Source organism: Terrapene carolina, unplaced genomic scaffold (assembly GCF_002925995.2).
Source record: "Terrapene carolina triunguis isolate 2854851 unplaced genomic scaffold, T_m_triunguis-2.0 Scaffold141, whole genome shotgun sequence".
Classification (NCBI taxonomy): domain Eukaryota; kingdom Metazoa; phylum Chordata; order Testudines; family Emydidae; genus Terrapene; species Terrapene triunguis.
Window position 1 is genome coordinate 5,792,565 of NW_020664492.1, and position 23,493 is coordinate 5,816,057.

General features: G+C 46.5%; 1 protein-coding gene across 2 annotated transcripts in view; it reads left to right on the top strand.

Moving 5' to 3' along the window:
- The window catches only part of LOC113406841 (microtubule-associated tumor suppressor candidate 2-like), a 296,281-nt gene that overhangs the window by 218,772 nt on the left and 54,016 nt on the right, over positions 1 to 23,493 (top strand). The window contains exon 1 of one of the 2 annotated variants that reach the window (XM_026653623.1): positions 19,516 to 19,569. The exons of the other annotated variant lie outside the window; for it this stretch is intronic. Coding sequence (XP_026509408.1) covers positions 19,516 to 19,569 — 54 coding nt within the window. Of the gene's footprint in view, positions 1 to 19,515; positions 19,570 to 23,493 lie in introns of those variants that run through there. 2 annotated transcript variants of the gene reach the window in all.

The window sequence follows — 23,493 nt, forward strand, 5'->3', positions numbered from 1 at the left end:
TCTTTTCCCCTGGAAGAGAACAGAATAGCAGGTGCTGGTGTGAACTCAGACTTGCTAAGGTGGTCGCACTGAAAGGCAGGTGCAATTGCAGCCTAAATCCCTGGTCTTAGCGGAGAGGAATGTGGGTTCCCATGCTGAGAGAGGTGATGGCTAGAGGCCTCAGACCTGAGCAGTGGCGGGCCTCCAAGGAGTTCACAAAGGGGTGAAAGGTGCAGTCAACTCAGGAGCTGTGACAGCATGCACAAGGCAATCAAGATTTGTGCCTAGATTTGGTGATAAGATTCCAAATATTTGGCCAGAAGTTTTGTCTTTGCAACAGGAATCTCTAAGTTCAGTCATACTGTAAAACAGTACAGGCTGCTCAGAAAGAAAATGACTGTATACACGTTACAGCTATGAGTCAAGTATCAGAGGGGTAGCCGTGTTAGTCTGGATCTGTAAAAAGCAACAAAGGGTCCTGTGGCACCTTATAGACTAACAGACGTATTGGAGCATAAGCTTTCGTGGGTGAATACGTTGCGTCTGATGAAGTGGGTATTCACCCACAAAAGCTTATGCTCCAATACGTCTGTTAGTCTACAAGCTGCCACAGGACCCTTTGTCGCTTTTTACAGCTATGAGTGTAATTAATAAACACAGAACTTTTGAATATATTCCAGTTGCCTAGGTTCTTACACCATACTTATGACTAATATTTCAGCACCTTCCCCATGGTATCTGAGCACTTTCTGACTCCAATAAACCAGGTTTTCATCTACTTTTAGCCTGTAAAATGCTGGAAAATAACTGTTTCTTCAGATCCAGGGGTGGGGGGAGAAGCTTTTTCCCCAAACAATTTTAATCATCAGTTGCAGAATGAAAGAGTTTGGAGGATCATTTACCATCTTCCCCTCGCTATTGCATATAGTTAAGTTAAAAGGCCCTGCTGGTATAACTCACTGTCTCTCCTAAATTACTGTTGCAGTCCCAGAGGACAGGAATGTTAATAGCATAACTCTTCTCGTGAGAATCCATCAATCCATGAACAGAGGCATTGTATATTAGGGATTTTTGCAGCACTGTAGTTGCACAGATGTAGCTACACTGCTGCAAATTCTCAGTGTAGATGAGTTGCTCCAGTGTCAACCAGGGCTTGAAACTGGGGTAAGTTACGCCAATCCAAGCCATGCTTTAAGCAACATTCAAGGGTTTGCATTGGTTTGGCTACACTGGTACAAACATCCCTAATATAGACAAGCTCTTGAAGAAGGCTATTCGCTTTTTTCAGTCAAGCAAGCTTAGTCAAGAGTAATTAACCACTGGAACAATATACCAAGGGATGTGGTCGAGTCTCCATCACTGACCATTTTTAAATCAAGGTTGGGTGCTTTTCTAAAAGATCTGCTCTAGGAAGTGTTTTGGGTAAGTTCTATGATCTGTGTTATATAGGTCAGACTAGATGATCACAATGGTCCCTTTTGGCTTTGGAATCGATGAATCTAGGAAAGCTTCAATTTGACCTCAAATTTCCTGGATGCAATTTTGTATCTACATTCAGAATGGATTGTATTTGCAAATTTTAGCAGTTAGATGTCCAAATGCTGGATTTGGAGGCATAGATCCAAGTGGTTAGGTCATCTAAGTACTATTATTTGTGCCCTCAGTTATTGTAGGTGCAAATCTGAAGGGGAATTGTCTTGCAGGAGCAAAAGTGTTGTTACATCAAAGAAAACTGCATTCTTTTTTTTAGTCATACATTTAGTCATACACTTTCAGAAAGCAAGAGCAAATTAATAAAATGTCGAGAAGTCCGGTGGCACCTTAAAGACTAACAAATTTATTTGGGCATAAGCTTTCGTGGGTAAAAATCCCACTTCTTCGGATGCATGAAAGCTTATGCCAAAAACTCTGAAGAGATTTTTGGATTGAGTAAAATTATCTTTCAGACCTGTGCTCTCAACGTGAAGCAGACCACGGCAAATTAAAAATGTTGAAAATACCATTAAGAGTTCGTTACAGTCCCCAGGCTCATGCCTGGTTTTTACAAGATACTTCAAAACCCTACACGACAACCATTTGAACATCAGCCTTAATTCTGCTGTTGTCCGATAAATTGCTCTTGCCTAATAGGTTGCATAAACACAAATATTCTGACAAAAACCACCTGCATATCCCCAAGCCTCACATCACACATAACTGGAGTTGCTATGAAAAGCCGGCTAGAAAGACATTAGGGTGAAGAGAAATAAGGATTCCATACAATCACTTTTCCATGATCACAGGAAGTAGGCATTGCTGGATCTCAGTCTTTTCTGTCATGTTTATTATCCTTATCAGTAATTACAACCTTCTGCACACAAGAAACCTTCCAAATAAACTCCAAAATCTCCCACTCTTAATATATGGTTTGAATAACAGCTTCGTTCTACCCAGACTGCAGTTGCTTTAGACAACAACAAGCTTCCACCCCCTGCTAAAGGTGGTGCTGGTGGGCCATCATGGAACACTAGTGCCACAATCTTCAAATGTGGATCCCTCAGGTTAGTCACTTAACTAAGTGGTCTGATTTTGACATGAGCTTGAGCACTCACAATTTTCCCTAAAGTTAATGAGAGCTGGGGATGATTAATAAATATGAAAATCAGCCCTCTCCCTCCCCCCCCCCCAGCTCTAGGTGCCTACAGGTGAATTAAGATGCCTAACATCAAGCACCCAGGTTTGGCCTATATTTTATTTATTCAAAGCACCCACAGTGTGCCAAGATGCATTGACATAGCAGATACAATGCAACAAGTGGGAGCGATCAACAACAAGCAAGGAAATGAGAGGATGGGCAGATGAGAGATACAGCAATAAGGTCACAGTATTATTTAGTAGCCATGTATATGTCCCATTCAAACTGTGTTCCACTCCCTTAATTCTATGTTGCCTTAACTACTGCAGCCCCTGCTCTCTGACCTCCCTCTCTGCCATCTTATTCCATGCCCTCCAAAAGAGTGCCTCCAAAATCCTTTTCCTTTCCTGCCATGTGTCATCCCCCTCCTTGAATGTGTGTGCTGGTTTCCCCTCTTCTAAACAGCAAGGTCAAGCTCCTCCTCTTCATCTTCAAGATGCTCTACAGTTCGGCCCCAATTCGCATCTCTGCCTTTATCCTCTCCGATATTCTTCCTGTTTTCTTCAGTCTTCTTGAGCATCACTGCTAACCTCTCCCTTTGTCTCCTTCCCAGTTTTATTTGTTCATCAACATGACCCCTAAACATGGAATAGCTTCCTAGGTAACATATCCCAGGACCATATGCTCTCCTTCCAAACAACTCCTTAAGCCCACGTGTTCCCCGAGGCATTCCACCTTTGTGCTTCGTTTTATTGTTCTTTACTGCACTTGAAACAGCTTGTGTCCTTGGACTATTATCCATTCAGCACAGGTTTAATATTTATTTGATATACTTCTTCTGTGCAACTCAGTGTACACGTACAGTGCATAATAAAAGTTTAATAATAATACACGGTTCACATAAGGAAACCCCTGCTCAGTGACATAGATATTGCACCAGGATACTACCTTTATTTCCTTTCAGATGGGGTGTATTTAGTGAGTCTGTTCCCAGCGGTATCACCTCTGCAGTGAGCTGTCTCTTGTCTTCCATTCAGGCTATTTGCTCTCCCTCCCAGCAGCAGAGAGTTTACTAAAACTCACTTGAGCTCAGACTGGCACTTTGAGGAAGTTCATGAAAGGCACAATCTGTCTCCTGTGGATATTAGCCAGCATCCATGAGGTGGCGAAGACATTGTGTACCGGCTTATGATTTGCAGCCCAAAGGTTATTATGTATATTTCTCTTGTTAGAAAAAGGATTGGCAACAGCTCTGCCAGCACAGAAAAGGGAAATTATCCTACATAGCAACATAGTCTGATTTTCCTCTCGCACTAGTGTAAATCAAGAGTAACCCCACTGAAGTCAATGGAGTTACACCATTGTAAATCTGGTGTGAGTTAAATGAGAATCAGGCCTCCAGGATATTGCATTTTAGGGGCCATTGCATAAATAGACCAGCTATGAACATACTCTTTATGTAACAGAAGCACAAAACAATAATGAGTGATAGACAGCACACATTATCCCTCATCTGTCTAGTCTTGGGTTTCTTGCAAGTTCCGAAGCATCTGGCGCTGGTCAAAGTCTGAGACTGGCCACTGGACTAGATGGACCATAGATTTGATCTAATCTGACAATTCCTATGTTCCTATATTGATCTGATTGGTTTGTAGCCACTATCAGGTTAAGCAGCAAGTCCAGTTTCTCCCCTTGATTGGCGTTTGGACCAACCAGTGAGATGTGATGTGGGCACAGTCCATGGTCTTCACAAGGCAGGGGAATGTGTTCAGCAAAGTACACGCTGCCTGTTCCTTCAGTAAAACTGTTAAAAGAGTCTGGAGCAGGGGGCTCCTCGTGATTGTGCCCAATGTTTGTCTTGTCAGCAACTAAAAATAAAGACCCAGGGTGGTGCATGAATTGAAAAAGCAGCAAGCACCAGCAAAGACCTTCAGCCTACCGAAAACATCACTGCTGAGATTATTGTCCCCTTACATCATTCTGACCTCATCAACCCTCCCCAAATACTTGTGCTTGCTTCCTCTTTCCTTTCACCTTAAGTTCAAACTCCTCATCCTCACTTTAAAGCGCTACACATCTCAGCTTCTGCCTACAATTCTGCAATGATTTCTTCCTACCCCCTTCTCACTACCTGTGCCCCTCTATTCTGTCTCTCAACTACTCCCATAGCGTCAGATCCCAATAGCTTTACTCATGCTAAGTGGTATCCTACTCCTCCAATCAGAGGTGCTGGAACAATTTGTATAGTGGGGGTGCTGAGAGCCAGTGAACCAAACTGCAAACCCTGTATATGATAGCACCCCTAGTTCCAGCACATATGCCTCTAATAGTCCCATTGATGTAATGGGGCCCACTAGAGGAGTAAGGCACTACTCAGATTGTGTAAGGGTATCATAATTTGGTCCTTAATCATCTTCTTCCACTCCCTGCTTCATACTTTCACTCATGCATCCCGCCCCCACCTCCCTCAATGCTTGGAACAGCCTCCTATTCGTTGCTCATCAGATGTCCTCCCTTTCCTTGTTCAGAGCCTTCCCTAAGGCTTGTGGTTCTACTCTGACAAGAGATTCTTTTAAGAACAGATCAGACAAACACCTGTCAGGATAGTTATTACGTAGTCCTGCCTTGAGTGCAGGGGACTGGACCAGATGACCTCTCGAGGTCCCTTCCAGGACTACACTTCTATGATTCTATAAGGATGCTCACACACCCAGTCCTGTGCCCTGAGCACTGGACCACATAGTTTTATTTTCAGACGAATTAAAAGGGAGCATTACTCTGACTAGTAGGGGAGGATTATCTCTGACTTTGTCCAGAGCTGCGGTGTGGGGACTTCTGGAGAGAGAGACTGCTTCTTTCTTCTGGTTCATGGTGGAAGAGGACTAAAAGACTGTAACCTGAACAATGCCTGTATTTTATCAGTGGGCCAGAACCTTGGTCCTGAGCCTCTCTCCCCTCTCCTGACCTTTGTGAAAACTTGGCGTTATTGGAATCTTGGCTTGACAGATTGCTTTTGTTTTTGTCTTTCTGTTTGTCTTTTCTTTTATGTTTGTACAGCACCATAAGGCTTCTGTGCTAGCTGTAGCCTCTAGGCACTACTGTAGTACAACTAGTGCAGTTTGCTGAGATGCAAACTGGCTCATATTACTAACACGCCGGGAAGGCCCTGCTTTTTCCTTGTAGCTCTTATTGTAGCAGTTATTTTATTGCACATTTGTAAAATTTTGTTTCCAATTAAGATTTTCACTGGCAGTGTCAGATGTCTGCACCATTTGTCCTTTTATGTTGCTTACAGACCTTTTACATGTTTATTCAATGCTCCATCTGCATATGAAGAATTATAATAAAGAACAGTCCCTATCAAACCTCAGCTCCATCTCCAATATGTCAGGTGGACTGAAGAAGCTGTTTAGTTAGGAGTACCATGAATGGGGGATAGAGCCTTCTGCTCTAGAAGAGAGGAAGGATGGTTTTGTGGAGAAGGCACTGGAATGGGACTCTGGGCAACTGGTTTCTCTTCCTGCCTTTGAGGCAGATTTTCATAGATTTCTAGAATCCAAGGCTAGAAGGGACCACTGTGATCATCTAGTCTGACCTCCTTTTAGTTCAGGCCGTAGTACTTCCCCAAAATAAATCCTTGAGCAGATCTGTTAGAAAAACATCCCTGCTTGATTTAAAATTTGTCGGTGATGGACTTTCGTGTGTGCCACTGGACAAGGCACCTCATCTCTCTGTGCCTCCATTCCCCATCTGTGAAATGAGGATAAGGGTATGTCTACACAGAAAAGAAAAACCTACAGCCAGCTCACTAGGGCTTGTGGGGCTCGGGCTGCAGGGCTGTTTCATTGCTGTGTAGACTTCTGGACTCAGGCTGGAGCCCAAGGTCTGGGGCCCTCCCACCCCACCAAATCCTAGAGCCCAGGCTGCAGCCCGAACCCAGAAGTCTACACAGCAAAGAAACAGCCCCGCAGCCCGAGCCCCATAAGCCCAAGTCACCTGGCATGGGGCAGCCATGGGTGTCTAGTTGCTGTGTAGACATACCCTTACTGTACATTATACAGGTATTGTAAGGATAAATTCATTCATGTTTGTTAGGTACCTCAATGTTATGGTGATGAAGGCCCTAGGAAAGCCTTCAAGTACATAAATAATAAAACATGTTCTTATATAGGAAATGGCACCATCTGATGCAGACTTAAGAGAAGAGACACATATCATAGTTCTCGCACTTTTTGTGTTGTTACTAAAAAAATAAAGCTAGAGCATAAGAATATTTTAAGTGGGAGACTTAAGTGTTTCTTGCATGGAAATCCTGTAAATAAAATAGCCTCACAGTTACAGGACTTTTATGTAAAGATCCTCTGCAAAACTGTAAAATATATGGTATGTTCTGTTCTATTTTTAATCTCCTGAATCTCTGCTGCAGTATTTTTAAATCCAGTAGAGCTGTTTGCAGAGCACCCATTATCTCTGTGGAGAGTACATTAGCTTTTGAACTTGCTCAGACTATAAATCATTCCGTTTGAAGGGGACCATGGGCCAGATCATCATCTGGGGTAAATTGGCCTAGATCCAATCTGGCCTTGTGTGTTTCACGCATTGCTTTCACAATACCCCTGGTACCTATTTAAAATGTTTGGGGGACAAATCCTGTGGACCTTACTTATGCCAAACTCCCACTGATTTCATCCTAGAGAGATTATTGTGGTCTGATCTTGCACCATTGAAGTCCAAGAGAATTTTGCCATTGACTTCAATGGGAGAAGAGCAGATCCATAAGTTTATTTCGTAACTGACAATGAGTTGTGCTTTGGATTTACATTTATATAGACCTAGAAGCACAAGCATGTAAAAAGAAATGGGAAAAGCTATCTTGTATGTATGGATAAAATTTACAAACCATCGTTAAAAACAGCAAAATACAACACTGACCTAAAATTAAGAGATATCGGACTTTATGTTTATAATGAAATACTGCGATAATGTTGTCTGTAGAAGGTGTTTTAGGGAATGTTTTACAAATAAAGCAAGGAGAGGTTGGTTTAAGGCCTGATCTTGCAAGGTGCAGAGCTCCACTTCTGAGTGGACTGGAAATTCATAACAACAGGCTTCTCATGGTCTTTCCACCATGGCCTATATTCTGTTGGGCTGAAAAGATCATGAGAATGGGTTTTTTGAGGGTATTTTAGAGGGATGGACGAATAACCTGATCACTAGATGATATTCACATTCAGAGGTTTAATTGGTTGGATGATACTCTAGGGTGTTTGAAATCAGAAACGTTTGGAATAATTATGGAATAATTTAGAATATATTAGTAGAATATATAGAATTTAGAACAATAACATCCTCCATTGGAGGATCTCAAAGCATTTTACAAACAGATGATTAAACCTTACTAATCATCTCTCCCAGTTTAGCTTAGACCAAGATCAAATGAAATGTATTGGAACTGACCCTTAAGTAAGAACTGTATTGGGCCTGAGTGGAGGAAAGAATTGATTCCGTCAATGCAGGAATGAATTAATGCCCACAATGCCTCTTTACCATTAGAAAACAATGTTTATAGAGTAAGCTCCTCTGGGACATTGAGAAAATATAGAAGACCTTCTTGGGGCTTTAATTACCCTGAGGCTTCAACCTGAGAAAGGCTGAGCAGATTCAGCTTCCACTGAAGTCAGTAGGTTTCAGAGCATCAGTGCCATGCAGAACTGGAGCATTAGTTTGCATGGCAAGTGACAATATTTTGGTGCTTTTTCATTATTTTCAATATATAATGTTTTTATGATGTTCCATCTTATCTTTGTTGCTGTTCTAGCATCCCACACTTTTGTGAGAGGGGCTTTATTATCCTCATATTACCAATGGAGAAACCGAGGCACAGAGCCTGTAAGTGACTTGTTCAAGCTCACACAGGGAGTTTGGGGCAGAGAACCCAGATTCTCCTGATTCTTATTCCTCTGGGCCTTTTTTCTGCAAGACTCTCCTTTCTGCCCTTATTATCGGTCCTGTATTGGATCTGCCAGCATGGACCCCTATTTGAGGCAGTCTTGGCAGAGAGACACATGCAGTTTGGGTGCGTACAAGTAGCAAGTGGGAACAGAATGCGCAGCAAGTATTGGTGGTGGTGAGGACACAGGCAGGTGGAGTTCAGCACATAGGTTGGAATTCACCCCGGGACAGAGGAGCAACCCAAGCCCTTTGCCCAAATTAAGTCCTAACTCTCAATTTATCATCAGGGTTTAAATGGTGCATAGGCCTTCACTAATTCTCTGCGCTTAGGTGAACATCATAAGTAGAGAAAATACATCACTAAATCAGAGTGACTAAAAAATGGGAGGTACTTCACTTCCGCATCAAGGGAGGTTTAGGTGAGATATTAGAAGAAACTTTCTCTCTATCAGAATAGTTAAGCTCTGGAACAAGCTTTTAAGGGAGGTTGTGGAATCCCCATCATTGTAGGTTTGTAAGAACAGGTTGGACAAACACCTGTCAGGGATGGTCCAGGATTACTTGTTCCTGCCTCAGCACAGGGGACTGGACTAGATGACCTCTCGAGGTCCCGTCCAGCCCTATATTTCCATGACTCTATGAAAAGCAGATAAAGAGAAGAACTGAGGGTTTGGGGGTTTTTTATTGTGAATGTCAGTCAGGGTGATCTAAACATTATAATCTTAATGGCCAAGTCTCTCACACAATTTTTGTGGAAATTTGACCTCAGCAGGATTTTTTTCTTCTCCAGCACTGAGAGCAGCAATATGGCTCCAGTCCCTCCAGTCCCCAAATCGAGTGAACAATGACTGCAAAATCCCCAACTGCCTAGATAGGACACTAGATGGGGAGGGCTCTGAGTTACTACAGGGAATTCTTTCTTTTGGCTGATGGGTCTTGCCCACATGCTCAGGGTCTAACTGATCACCATATTTGGGGTTGGGAAGGAATTTTCCCCAAGGTCAGATTGGCAGAGACCTGGGGTGTTTTTCGCCTGGGGCACGGGTCAGTTGCAGGTATAAACCAGTGTAAATGGTGGAGTCTCTGGCCTGGTCTACACTACGAGTTTAGGTCGACTTTAGCCGCGTTAAATCGACTTAAGCCTGGACACGTTTACACTACGAAGCCCTTTCTGTCGACTTAAAGGGCCCTTTAAACCGGTTTCCTAACACCACCTCGACAAGGGGATTAGCGATAAAATCGGCCTTAGGGGGTCGGAATTGGGTTAGTGTGGACGGAATTCGACATTACTGGCCTCCGGGAGCTATCCCACAGTGCTTCATTGTGACCGCTCTGGACAGCAGTCTCATCTCAGATGCACTGGCCAGGTAGACAGGAAAAGCCCCGCGAACGTTTGAATTTCATTTCCTGTTTGCTCAGCGTGGAGAGCACAGGTGACCATGCAGAGCCCATCAGCACAGGTAACCGTGATGGAGTCCCAGTCCCAGTCCCAGGATCGCAGAAGAGCTCCAGCCTGGACCGAGCGGGAGGTACGGGATCTGATCGCCATCTGGGGAGATGAAGCAGTGCTCGCCGAACTCCGAAACAGTAAAAGAAACGGCAAAACATTAGAAAAGATCTCCAAGGCCATGAAGGACAGAGGCCATAACAGGGACGCACAGCAGTGCCGCGTGAAAATTAAGGAGCTAAGGCAAGCCAAAGTCAGAGACGCAAACGGAAGGTCCGGGGCAGAGCCGCAAACATGCCGCTACTACGCGGAGCTGCATGCCATTCTAGGGGGTGCAGCCACCACTAGCCCAAGCGTGTTCTATGAGTCCCTCTCTGGAAACGGGGAAGCGGGTTCGGCGGACGAGGAAGATGAGGATGGAGAGAACATAGATAGCTCACAGCAGCAAGGAAGCGGAGAAACCAGTTACCCCAACAGCCAGGATATGTTTGTCACCCTGGACCTGGAAACAGTAACCCCCGAACTGACCCAAGACCCTGAGGGCACACAGGGGACCTCTGGTGAGTGTACCTTTGTAAATATTACACATGGTTTAAAAACAAGCGTGTTTAATGATTAATGATTAATTTGCCCTGGCAATCGCGGCCAGTACAGCTACTGGAAAAGTCTGTTAACGTGTATGGGGATGGAGCGGAAATCCTCCAGGGACATCTCCAGAAAGCTCTCCTTCATGTACTCCCAAAGCCTTTGCAAAAGGTTTCTGGGGAGGGCTGCCTTATCCTGTCCGCCATGGTAGGACACTTTACCACGCCAGGCCAGTAGCACGTAGTCTGGAATCATTGCATAACAAAGCATGGCAGCATATGGTCCCGGTGTTTGCTGGCATGCAGACAACATCCATTCCTTATCTCTCTTTGTTATCCTCAGGAGAGTGATATCATTCACGGTCACCTGGTTAAAATGGGGCAATTTTATTAAGGGGACATTCAGAGGTGCCCCTTCCTGCTCTGCTGAACAGAAATATTCCCCGCTGTTAACCACGCGGTGGGGGGGAGGGTTGAAGTGACCATCCCAGAGAATTGGGTGTGTGGGGGAGGGGAGTTAGTTGGGTTTGTGCTGCATGTTAAACCTGAAATCGCAGCCCCTCCTTTTACATTGCAAACCCATTTTAAATGGCACGGGTGCTTGGTATGGGAAATGAGGGCAGAACTGTTTGAAACCATCCCCACATGTTAAGAAGGTTAAAAAAGCCCAAAGACTATATGTCTTACCATGGCTGCCTGCAAGCTGAAATCTGTGTCCTGGCACTGCGTGAGTGATCTCTCACACCAAACCAGGAGACTCTCAATATAAGAGGAAAAATGCGACCTTGTAACGAAAGCACATGTGCTGTGTGATGTTGTGAACAGCAAAATCTAACGTGAAAGAGTCTACCCATTGTTCTCTAAAATGTATCTTTTTTAACAACCTCTCCCTTCTCCACCAGCTGCAAATCTTACTCCTTCGCAGAGGCTAGTGAATATTCGAAGAAGGAAGCGAAGGACGCGTGACGAAATGTTTACTGAACTTCAGACTGCCTCCCACGCTGACAGAGCACAGCTGAATGCGTGGAGGCAGTCAATGACTGATTTTAAAAAAGCCCAATATGAGCGAGAGGAGAGGTGGCGTGCTGAATCGCGGGCTGAAGAGGAGAAGTTGCGTGCTGAAACGCGGGCTGAAGAGGAGAGGTGGCGTCAACTTGTACTCAGAAAGCAAGAGTCGATGCTCCGGCTGCTGGAGCATCAAAGTGATATGCTCCTGCGTATGGTTGAGCTGCAGGAAAGGCAGCAGGAGCAGAGACCGCCGCTACAGCCCCTCTGTAACCAGCAGCCATCCTCCCCAAGTCCCATTGCCTCCTCACCCAGACGCCCAAGAACACGGTGGGGGGGCCTTCGGCCACCCACTCACTCCACCCTAGATGATTTCCATAGCAATAAGTTTTAAAGTTTTAAATTGGAGTGTGTCCTTTTCCTTCCCTCCTCCCCCACCCATCCCGGGCTACCTTTCCAATTATCCCCCTAGTTGTGTGCTGAATTAATAAAGAATGCATGAATGTGAAGTAACAATGACTTTATTGCCTCTGCAAGTGGTGCTCGAAGGGGGGAGGGTAGTAGGGGAGGGTGGGGTGGTTGGTTTGCAGGGAAGTAGAGTTAACAGGGTGGTGGGGGAGGGGCAGAGGGTTCATCAAGGAGCAACAAACAGAAGTTTCACTCCGTAGCCTGGCCAGTCACAAAACTGGTTTTCAACGCTTCTCTGATGCGCACCGCGCCCTGCTGTGCTCCTCTAACCGCCCTGGTGTCTGGCTGCGCGTAATCAGCGGCCAGGCGATTTGCCTCAACCTCCCACCCCGCCATAAATGTCTCCCCCTTACTTTCACATATATTGTGGAGCGCACAGCAAGCAGCAATAACAATGGGGAGATTCTTTTCGCTAAGGTCTGAGCGAGTCAGTAAGCTGCGCCAGCGCGCTTTTAAACGGCCAAATGCACATTCCACCACCATTCGGCACTTGCTCAGCCTGTAGTTGAACAAGTCCTGACTACTGTCCAGGCTGCCTGTGTACGGCTTCATGAGCCATGGCATTAAGGGGTAGGCTGGGTCCCCAAGGATAACGATAGGCATTTCAACATCCCCAATGGTTATTTTCTGGTCCGGGAAGAAAGTCCCTTCCTCCAGCTTTCGAAACAGAAGAGACTGCCTGAAGACGCGAGCATCATGTACCCTTCCCGGCCAGCCCACGTTGATGTCGGTGAAACGTCCCTTGTGATCCACCAGGGCTTGCAGCAGCATTGAAAAGTACCCCTTGCGGTTTATGTAGTCGGTGGCTTGGTGCGCCGGTGCCAAGATAGGGATATGGGTTCCGTCTATCGCCCCACCACAGTTTGGGAATCCCATTGCAGCAAAGCCATCCACTATGGTCTGCACGTTTCCCAGAGTCACTACCCTTGATATCACCAGGTCTCTCATTGCCCTGGCAACTTGGATCACAGCAGCCCCCACAGTAGATTTGCCCACTCCAAATTGATTCCCGACTGACCGGTAGCTGTCTGGCGTTGCAAGCTTCCACAGGGCTATCGCCACTCGCTTCTCCACTGTGAGGGCTGCTCTCATCCTGGTATTCTGGCGCTTCAGGGCAGGGGAAAGCAAGTCACAAAGTTCCATGAAAGTGCCCTTACGCATGCGAAAGTTTCGCAGCCACTGGGCATCGTCCCAGACCTGCAACACGATGCGGTCCCACCACTCTGTGCTTGTTTCCCGGGCCCAGAATCGGCGGTCCACGGCATGAACCTGCCCCAGTAACACCATGATTTCCACATTGCTGGGGCCTGTGCCTTGTGAGAGGTCCATGTCAATTTCCTCATCACTATCGTCGCCGCGCTGCAATCGCCTCCTCCTCAGCTGGTCCTGGTTTGGCTTTGGCATGTCCAGGAGGCTCTGCATATACTCCAGGACAATGCGCGTGGTGTTCATAGTGCTCATAATTGCCGCGGTGATCTGAGCGGGCTCCATGATCCCAGTGCTGGCTATGGCGTCTGGTCTGAAAAAAGGCGCGAAAGTAGTATCTGACGGACCAGGGGAAGAAGGGAGGGAGGGAGAGAGGGAGGGAGGGAGGGAGGGGCGAGTGACGACATGGCGTACAGGTACAGGGAATTAAAATCAAGAAAGGTGGCTTTGCATCAGGGAGAAAGACAAACAACTGTCACACAGAATGCCCCCCCCCAAAGATTGAACTCAAAAGCCTGGGTTTAGCAGGAGAGAGGGGGGAAGCAAATGAATGCAGAATAAATCTATTTTTTACATCTTAAGACGACGGTGCAGCATGACTGATAGCCCTTGGCATTTTCTGGGTGCTTGGCAGCAAATACTGGGCGCTTGGCAGTAAGCCTTCAGGTCTACTGCACAATATGATGCCCACTGCAGTATGACAACGATGGATACCAGTCGTAATATACTATCTTCTGCCCAAAAGGCAAGGGGTTGCTGCTGTGTAGCAATCTAGCCCCACGTCTGCCAGCCCCATGTCTGCCAGCACCCAGATCGCCATCTGCCTCTTCTGGGTGCTTAGCAGACAATACTGGGCACTTGGCAGAAAATAGCATACTACGACTCTGCTAACGTGCAATGAGCCAACAGGGCGCCTGGCAGAAAATAGCATACTACGACTGATAACCATCATTGTCTGCCCGGGTGCCCATGATCGACAGCCACTGCAGTACGACGACGACGGATACCAGTCATAATATACCATCTTCTACCAAAAGGCAAGGGGCTGGTGCAATGCAGCCCCACGGCTGCCTGCACCCAGATCGCCAATGAAGGCTACCAGTCATGCTGCACCGTCTACCGCCAAAAGGCAGTAAGCTGCTGCTGCTGTTTAGCAATGCAGTCCCACGTTTGCCGGCACCCGGAAGACATATGGTGACGGTGAGCTGAGCTGAGCGGGCTCAATGCTTGGCGTGGTATGTTGTCTGCACAGGTAACCCAGGTAAAAAGGCACGAATCTATTGTCTGCCGTTGCTGTGACGGCGGGGGAGGGGCCTGACGCAATGTACCCAGAACCCCTCGCGGCACTGCTTTGCATCATTCGGGCATTGCGATCTCAACCCATAATTCCAATGGGCGCCGGAGACTCCGGGAACTGTGGGATAGGTACCATAGTGCAATGCGCCGGAAGTCGACGCTAGCCTCGGTACTGTGGACGCGGTCCTCCGACTTCATGCACTTAGAGCATTTTATGTGGGGACACACACAATCGGCTGCATACAACCGGTTTCTATAAAACCGGCTTCTATAAATCCGACCTAATTTTGTAGTGTAGACATACCCTCTGTAACTTGAAGTCTTTAAATCAAGAGTTAAGGACTTCAGTCACTCAGCCAGAGGTTAGGGGTCTATTTCGGGAGTGGGCAAGGTTCTGTGGCCTGCAATGTGCAGGAGGTCAGACTAGATGATCATGATGGTGCCTTCTGACCTTAAAGTCTACGAGTCAAATCACAGATTTGGGGGCTGGGGCTGTGTCTACACTACAAGCTAGGGATGTGATTCCCCTGCTGGTGTGCACATACTCGGCCAGCTGTGCTGAGTACAAACCCCACTGAAACCAGTGGATATATGCTCAGCGTGGTTCAACCGTGCCTCCAAAGCGTCTATCCCTGCTACCATGCTTCCACTGCTATTTATATTTGCGCCAGCTCAATGATAGCTAGCATGAGTATTGTACCCAAGCAGGGGAATCATACCCCTAGCTTGTATTGTAGACATAGTCTGAGTCATGTGGCAGAGTCTAAATCCTCCCGCTGAGGATGAAATACTTTCACAAGAGTAAGGCATTGCCCTCTAACCTTACCCTGTTGCTCCTGAATATCCAGCAGCTAAATAATTTCCAGGTGCTATGTGGAAACCTTTGATTCTCTGAACAGGGTTGTTAAAACTCAGGGCCACAGAGTGCGATTATTCCTTTATTTTTCAAATTCACCCATCCCTGATAATCTGACACTTTGCTCCAGCCCTCATTGGACCCAGGAAGAACAGAGGTTCACAGAAATTAAAGCTAATATGGACCAGGGAGTTATCTGAACCTTTAGATTTGGTTTGGCTCAAATTTTGACCAAAGGTTCTTTGTTGGTTCCTCTTTTGTCCAAGACACTTCACACATCCCTGACCAGACTAAAAACAAAACACTGTGCCTACTTGGGGACACCCAGAACTGAGCTATGCTCAGGCCCACCGACAAGGGGATAATGGGGGGCAAAAGGGGCAATTGACCAGGGGCGTGGGTGATTTAAAAGGGCCCGGGGAGCCCCCGGCTGGGAGTTCTGGGCCCTTTTAAATCGCCCAGGTGGGCTGCAGGGCGCCTAGGCACACAAGACCACTCTGGGCTCCGCGCTTTGGGGGGCCCCGCGGGCCAGCATGGGCAATCCCGGAAGTGACATATTCATCACTTCTGCCCCGGGCTCTGCCCCCCCAGGGATGGCCCTGGCCCTGGGGCCTGGAATTTCTGCCATCGGGCCTGGCTATGCTAGCGTGACACTTGAGTAGCTCCCCCACAGTGAAAGTTGCTCTGGGTTAATTGAAGGACAGTATAAATGTTCTGTATGTTTGATTGGTTTGAGATTAGGCTTGTGGAAAAATAATGCACTTAACTTTTCTGTTTCTACTCCTTTAACATTCACAGTACAAATGTTTCCTAAAAATAGGGAAGGGGTGGGGTGTGACTCAACAGGCTCTCTTGTCTATTATATATATATAGGGTCTCCTAAGAGAACTCCCCTATAAATAGCTGCCCATGTAAGGTATTTCAGTAGAAGGATGCTTGGAGGCTACAAAGCCTTTTATAAACACAGGGTTAATTATACAAGCACTCTAATGGATTGCACTACCCAGCCACAAGCAGTCACAGACTCAATTATGTATTTAGCGTAAAAATCTCATCTAACACCAGTAACTAACTAAATAAAAATTCACAACCAGTCACAGACTCAATTATGTATTTAGTGTAAAAATCTCATCTAACACCAGTAACTAACTAAATAAATAAATGAAAATTCACCAGGGCCGCCCAGAGGATTCAGGGGGCCTGGGGTCTTCCCGCCGCCAAATTGCCGCCGAAGACCCGGCACTTCGGCGGCGGGTCCCGGAGCGGAAGGACCCCCCGCCGTGGGTCTTTAGGGCACTTCGGCGGCGGGTCCCAGAGCGGAAGGACCCCCCGCCGCCAAATTGCCGCCGAAGACCCGGAGTGGAAGAAGCTCCGGGGGCCCGGGCCCCGCGAGAGTTTTCCGGGGCCCCCAGAGCAAGTGAAGGACCCCGCTCCAGGGGCCCCGAAAAACTCTCGTGGGGGCCCCTGTGGGGACCGGAGCCTGGGGCAAATTGCCCCACTTGCCCCCCCCCCTCCTGGGCAGCCCTGAAATTCACAGTCTACAGATCTAAAAAGCAGCAATTAGAGTTTCAGGTTTGGGCTAGGAATTCTGAAAGGCAGAAAAAGGCAAACCAAGCACATTCATACCATAATAATAATACTTAGCGCTTATATATCATGTTTCATTCCTCAATCTCTTAAATGCTTTACAAAGGAGAGGAGTTAATATTATTCCCATTCTATAGATGCAGAGAGTGAGGCACACAGAGGTGAAGTCACTTACTCAAGATCACCAGGGCCAGATTTACACTTTGGAGTCCCCCTCCCCACCACCTGTGGCTCAGAGCTCCAGGGGGCCCCCGCCACTTGGAAGCAGCCCAGAGATGCAGGATACCCCCACCATCCGCAGCAGCTCAGAGTTCCTAACTACCACGAGTGGCAGGGGTACCCTGCCACTTTTAAATTTAGGCACCCCACCACCTAGCACCCGTCCGCCCACAGACCCCCCACTGCTCAGCGCCCCCCGTGAAGCCCCACCATAACTTCCCAGTGCCCCACACAGACCCCCACTGCCCAGCATCCCCTGCCCCCTCACTGCCCAGAGTCCCCCCACAAACTCTCTCTCCAGAGACCCACTTTCCCAAGCCCTGCCTCCTGGCCCTGCTGGGAGGTGATGCTATCCGCCAGGCTGAGCGAGGAGTGCTCCAGCAGAGCTGCATGGGGCTGTCTCCCCCTCAGCCGGCCCCACCCCCTGCTGGGACCCGGGAGCAGCAACATTCGAATTTTTAAGTGCCCCTAGAATGCCTGCTGTGCCTAATGGGAAATCTGGCCCTGAAGATCACACTGCAAGTCAGTCTCAGAGTCAGGAACAGAACCCAGGTCTCCAATCCCAAGCCAAGGTCCTATACTCTGCATCATGCTACCCCCACAGAGGGCTTAGTGATTCAAGCAATTGATTGGGAGTCAAAAAGTCTTTTGTTCCTATTGCTGCCGTTGACTTGCTGTCAGTGTGTCACTGAGCGTAGCACAACAGTGTGCCTCGGTTTACCCATCCATAAAACAAGGCAAATAGGGTGGCCAACTTTCTAATCGCACAAAACCAAACACCACTGTCCCGCCCCTTCCCTGAAGCCCCACCGCTGCCCCCTTCTCCGAGGCCCCACCCCGCTCACTCTCCCCCACCCTCACTCACTTTCACCGGGCTGCGGCAGAGGGTTGGGGTGCAGGAGGGGCTGAGGACTCCAGCTGGGGGTTCAGGCTCTGGGGTGGGGCTGGGAATGAGGGGTTTGGGGTGCAGGAGGGGGCTCCTGGCTGGGACTGGGGGTTAGGGTGCGGGGGGGTGAGGGCTCCAGCTGGGGGTGTGGGCTCTGGTGTTTGGCCAGGGATGAGAGGGCAGGGGGTTGGGGTGTTGGGGAGGTGCGGAGTGCAGGCTCCGGGGGGAGTTTGGGTGCAGGAAGGGACTCCGGGCTGGGGCAGGGGGTTGGGGTGTGGGAGAGGGTTCGGGCTGCAGGGTCCCAGCAGCGCTTACCATGGCTTCTGGGAAGCAACTGCCAGGTCCCTGCAGCCCCTAGACTCATGGGCGACCAGGGAGGCACCGCGCGCTGCCCTCGCACCCACAGGCACCGCCCCCACAGCTCCCATTGGTCGCGGTTCCCAGCCAATGGGAGCTGTGGAGCTGGCCCTCAGGGCAGGGGTAGCGCGCAGAGCCTCCCTGGCTGCCCATTGGTTTAGGGGCTTAAGGGACCTGGCGGCCGCTTCCAGGACCACACAGAGCTAGGGCAGGCAGGGAGCCTGCCTTAGCCCTGGGCCCCCGCTGCACCGCCGAACGGTTTTAATGACTGTTCGGTGAGCCGCTGGGGTCTCTTTTCGACCGGGCAGTCCGGTCTAAAAACGGATGCCTGGCAACCCTACAAATAGTGCTTCCCTCTGGCACAGGGATGTTGTAAGAAATAATGAATGTTTATAAAACATTTGGAGATGTTTGGATTAAAGGCAGTATATAATTGCACAGTATTATTATTATCATTGTAAATAACTCAATGTAACTTTGAGGACCAGGACAATAAAGACTCACCTCTTATGGGAACACGGATCCTCAGCTAGATTCCACTCTATTTTGTGCTTACTCTGTTAAGTTTCAAAATCTTTTTCCTTTTTTGCTTTGCTTGTATACATTCACGTTATCGTGGTCTTCGTTACAGTCTTTTGTGGACAAACATGTCAGATAAACCAGAACATAATGCTGAAGAGGCTTGAGTAGGGCAAGCTGATGGCCATTGGTTTGCAGGGAAGAGAGTCTGGCTGTCCTCGGAGGGTGATGAAATTCGTAAATGCTCTATTATTGCATCTCTATTGATCTGCCTCACTCTGAACCTTCTCGTGGCAAAGTGACTCTCCCTCCTTACATCAGGATGCTGACAGGCTGCTCACCCTCTGCTTGCTCCGCCTCCTCTCCCTACACCTCCTTCTTCTGGATTCCTGAAGTTATTAAGAGAAATAAGGTAGCTGAGGGGACCACATGCAAATTGTGGCAGCCTGCAGCAGTGCGCATCTGCCTTTTGTGACTTTACTGCTGCCTGGGAATTTCACTCTGAATGAAGCCGGTTTCCTTTTCAGCAAGCCTGCCAGGATGGGCCAGTGCTGCTGCAAGCTTTCTTACTGCCTTCAGTGCCTGGACAAGACGGTACTTTGCATCTTCCTTTTTATGCTTCATTGAAAGGGCAGAGAGCTAGCCGTTACGCTGATTAAATCTGTGCTCCTTCCTCTAGCTAATGTAGGTAATGTGCCTGGGGTGACTAAGAGGGGTGTAATGCTCATCTTATTTAGAATGTGCTGACTTCTCATTCATTAGTATCAAATCAAACCATTGGTTTCACATACACTGCAGTGCCTTACATAATTTTATCCTGCAGTCTCAAAGTGACAATTGCATTTTCATAAAACAATAAGGTACCAGGGACATGGGCTCTAGTTACAATTGCCTTGATTTGTTGTTATGATTTTCATACATTTTTCATAGACCCGCGGAGCTCGAGTTATGCAGGATCCCTGCATGGAGTTTTAAAGTTAGCTTTTCACTTGCAGAGATTATTCAGTCTCATGCTGTCCTAAGATTTTACCTCTCTATTGTTCCTCCTTTTCTGACATTATATAATCCATTAGAAAAGAAACAAAGCAAACTATACATTTTCCTTTGTGAGGGTGAATCTGTACACAAGCAAAACCTTGAACACTGAACTGAACTGTGTTACATGTGTCAATACCAAGAGCAATATCATAGCCACAGGTAGTTAGAGGATAGCATGTGGGAGAGAATTTGTATGTCAATTCTAATACGTAGCTCGTCATGCTATTCTTTTGGACACTTGCCTAGATTTTTGAGCATATACAGAACAGGAAGAGAATGTACATAGGATTTTAATTTGGTCAATAGAAAAGATCTTGGCAGGAACACTTGCTGGTGCAGTATATTTAAAAAAAGGCTGGAGTTTTGCAAGATCCATATAATAGGTCTAATGAAAAGCTCTCCCTGCCTCCCATTTATTTAATATATGTTCAAATATAGCTTGAGGTATGTTGCCAGCCAGGTTAAGGAAAATATATGGTTTAATATAAAACTCATTAAAATATAGTCACTGGGGAACATCCTGGTGATCAGTTCTGCTTGGAAACTTTAACCTAAGGGGAATTGTGGGGGGAGGTTGCCTGCTATCTACTATGATTGAAATGGCACTTTTAAAGTCACCCCTTTTTGGAAAGGAAGATAGTAGATCATTATGAACATCGGTTGCAATGGGATTTTGTTATTGCGCCTGCAAGAATCGGCTGAAATATTTATTGCTGTAAGAGTATTATGAATGTGTATGCTTGCCCTTCCAATGATAATATAAGGCCTTGCTTCAAGTGACTGTGAACCAAGCACAACGGTGATTAAGCACCATTTCCACACCAAAACATTCTGAAATATTTTCAAAGCAATAGGTGCAGAGAGGTAACGTGAAACAGTGGCTATAATAACAAATGCTATAGAGCATCTGTGTGCAACACATGTTTGTACTGTGTATAGTTCAAATGGAAGAAATGCTGAGGGCGATATTACATGTATGGTTATAACTTGGAATATAACACACCAAAAGCATCCTTATTAAAGACCTTGTGGCAGAAGGGAGTATGGTCTGAGGAAAGAGCACAGGCAGGGTGTCAGGACTCCTGTATTCTGTTCCCAGCTGCTGCTGACATCCCAAGTAGCACCTGGCAATTCTCTACACCTCTCTCTGGCTAATTTTATCCATCTGTAAAGTGGGAATAATAATATTTACCTACCGGACAAGGTACCGTGAGGTTTAATCATTAGTATTTCTCTGAGATCCTCAGAGAAGAGGCACTCCGGGACAAATCCCTTTGGAAGTCAACACTTCTGCCTGAATAAGGACTAAGGGTCACAGGATACAGACCAATATTGGTGAATATAATAATGATTATTATTACTCTACTTTACATCTACATCTTGACCATATTTTTAGTTTGCACTATTCCATAATATGTGCAATGTAACCATGTGCATTACTTCATAGGATGTGGCAGCAAATGCTTCTGAGCAATAAAAATACAATTATCAAAACCAAAAATCACACTTGATAAGGCGGCGTGAATACGATGGAGTCAGAGGCTGGTTACATGGAGAGCTTGATTCTCCAGTGTGTCTCTTCAGCTTTACCCTGGTGTAACTCTGTTAAAATCAGTGCAATTATACTGGTGTAAAACAGGCTCCATAAGCTTTGGTCCCAATCCTGCCTGCCTTAATGAGGCAAATTTCCAGTTGCCCAGTGTCTCATTTCATTGTCCCTGGTGTATCCCTTTGTCTGTAATATCGAGGCATTTTTAAAATGCCCAGTCACCATGGTACCTGGATGCAAAATGAAGCTTGCAAGTCACTTAACCCGAGATGATGCCACAACCTATCACTGTGATTAGCTGCTGTTATTTATTTGGATTAATTGCTTTTTCTTTTTTGTGACTTTGTTGGAGTTACATTGGTGTAAATCCAGAGTAAGTGAGGTCAGAATCTGTGCAAAGGACGTTTTGATTGAGTGAGGTGTGTACAATCAGGCTCATAGTTTTATTCCTTTCTCATTTAGTAGAAATGGAAACACTGTAAGATGTGGCACTGGCTTCACTGGGAGTTGAGCCTTTTTACACTGGAGCTGAATTTGGCCCTCAGCCACTGTCACCTAGGGCTGGATTCAAACTGGTGACCTGGAGACGAAAAGGCTATAGATCCCTTTAATCCCTTGAGCCCTCTAGTCATAAAGCTTGATTATTAAGGCTCAGGGCTAGGGAGCATGATTGTTCCTTTGTCTTCTGTTACATATTCTTTGTTGCTATAAATATTAATGGAGTGGATTAATTCAGTGGTCTGTCATGTTCATTTTGATTCTTACACATTTATTTTGGCAGATGTTAGCTTTTGTTTTGGGGAGTTATGTAAAAATAGTGATGTTTTTGACACTAGACCCAAATGAACCTCAGCACAGGATTTGATGATGCTGTGTTTTCTCATCGGATTCAGTTTGGCTTTGCAGTCATGTTTTGTTTAACTGGTGCTAGAATCCCTGATTTGCTGGTTTTATTTACCAGAATTGAAGTAGTGGCTCTGAGTAGAGTTGTGTTGATGAAGATGAAGAGAGGCTTTTTCATTTCATATTAGTGTAGTATTTACACTGGTCTCACAAATACCTACAGTCCAAACACATAATGTACCACCAACAAAGCAAATTAAGATAATAGAACATGTCAGGGATTTGTGAGTTCACTGCACATCCAGGATATTCTTGGTCGTTACGAAGATTAGCTAATGTCATACCTATCTCCTCTGTCAGAAAGAGAAATCAAAGGCGAATCACTAAGCCATCAGTTAAAGGCTCTGAAATCAATGGCTATTTCTCAAGGATGAGAATTGGAAAATTGAATGTATGTGGCATTGTTCTAATAAAGAGAAAAAAATTTTCAAAGAGGGATTATTTTAAAATATTTGGCCCTGAATTTAATCTATACATTTCATATCCTGCAAACTGCAAGACAAGATCCAGGAAGGCAGTCAGAAATCTCTGGCCAATAAATAAACTGGGCTATTACTGACGGCGCAGGGCCCAGGGGATGCTAAGTGTGGTAGCACTGTGGTCTTCATATGGGTGAACCCAGTGTCCAATTACTGCCCATCCTCTGTACTCAGAGAGCATAGCACATTCAGAGAAAACATTCTGTTATTCTGGAGAGAGTAATCAATATATCGGTCATCTCCAAGACTAGGATAAGCCTTTTAATAGGAATAGTGCGGGCAAACAACACAACTAGTTTTAAGATCGAGTTTGATAAATTCATGAACAGGATTATATGATGGGGTTGCCTGTGATAGCAGGGGTCTGGACTTGATGACTGAAGAGGTCCCTTTGAGTCCTATGTCCCCTGTTCCTAGCACTCTAGTAGCAGTAGGCATCTTTCAATCTCAAGAGACTACGAGTATGTGCCTCTGAGAGGTAAAGAATTTACTCAGTTGGTGTTATGGCAGCTGTGGCTGAAGGGACCCGCTCGAGAGAGACAATCTCTG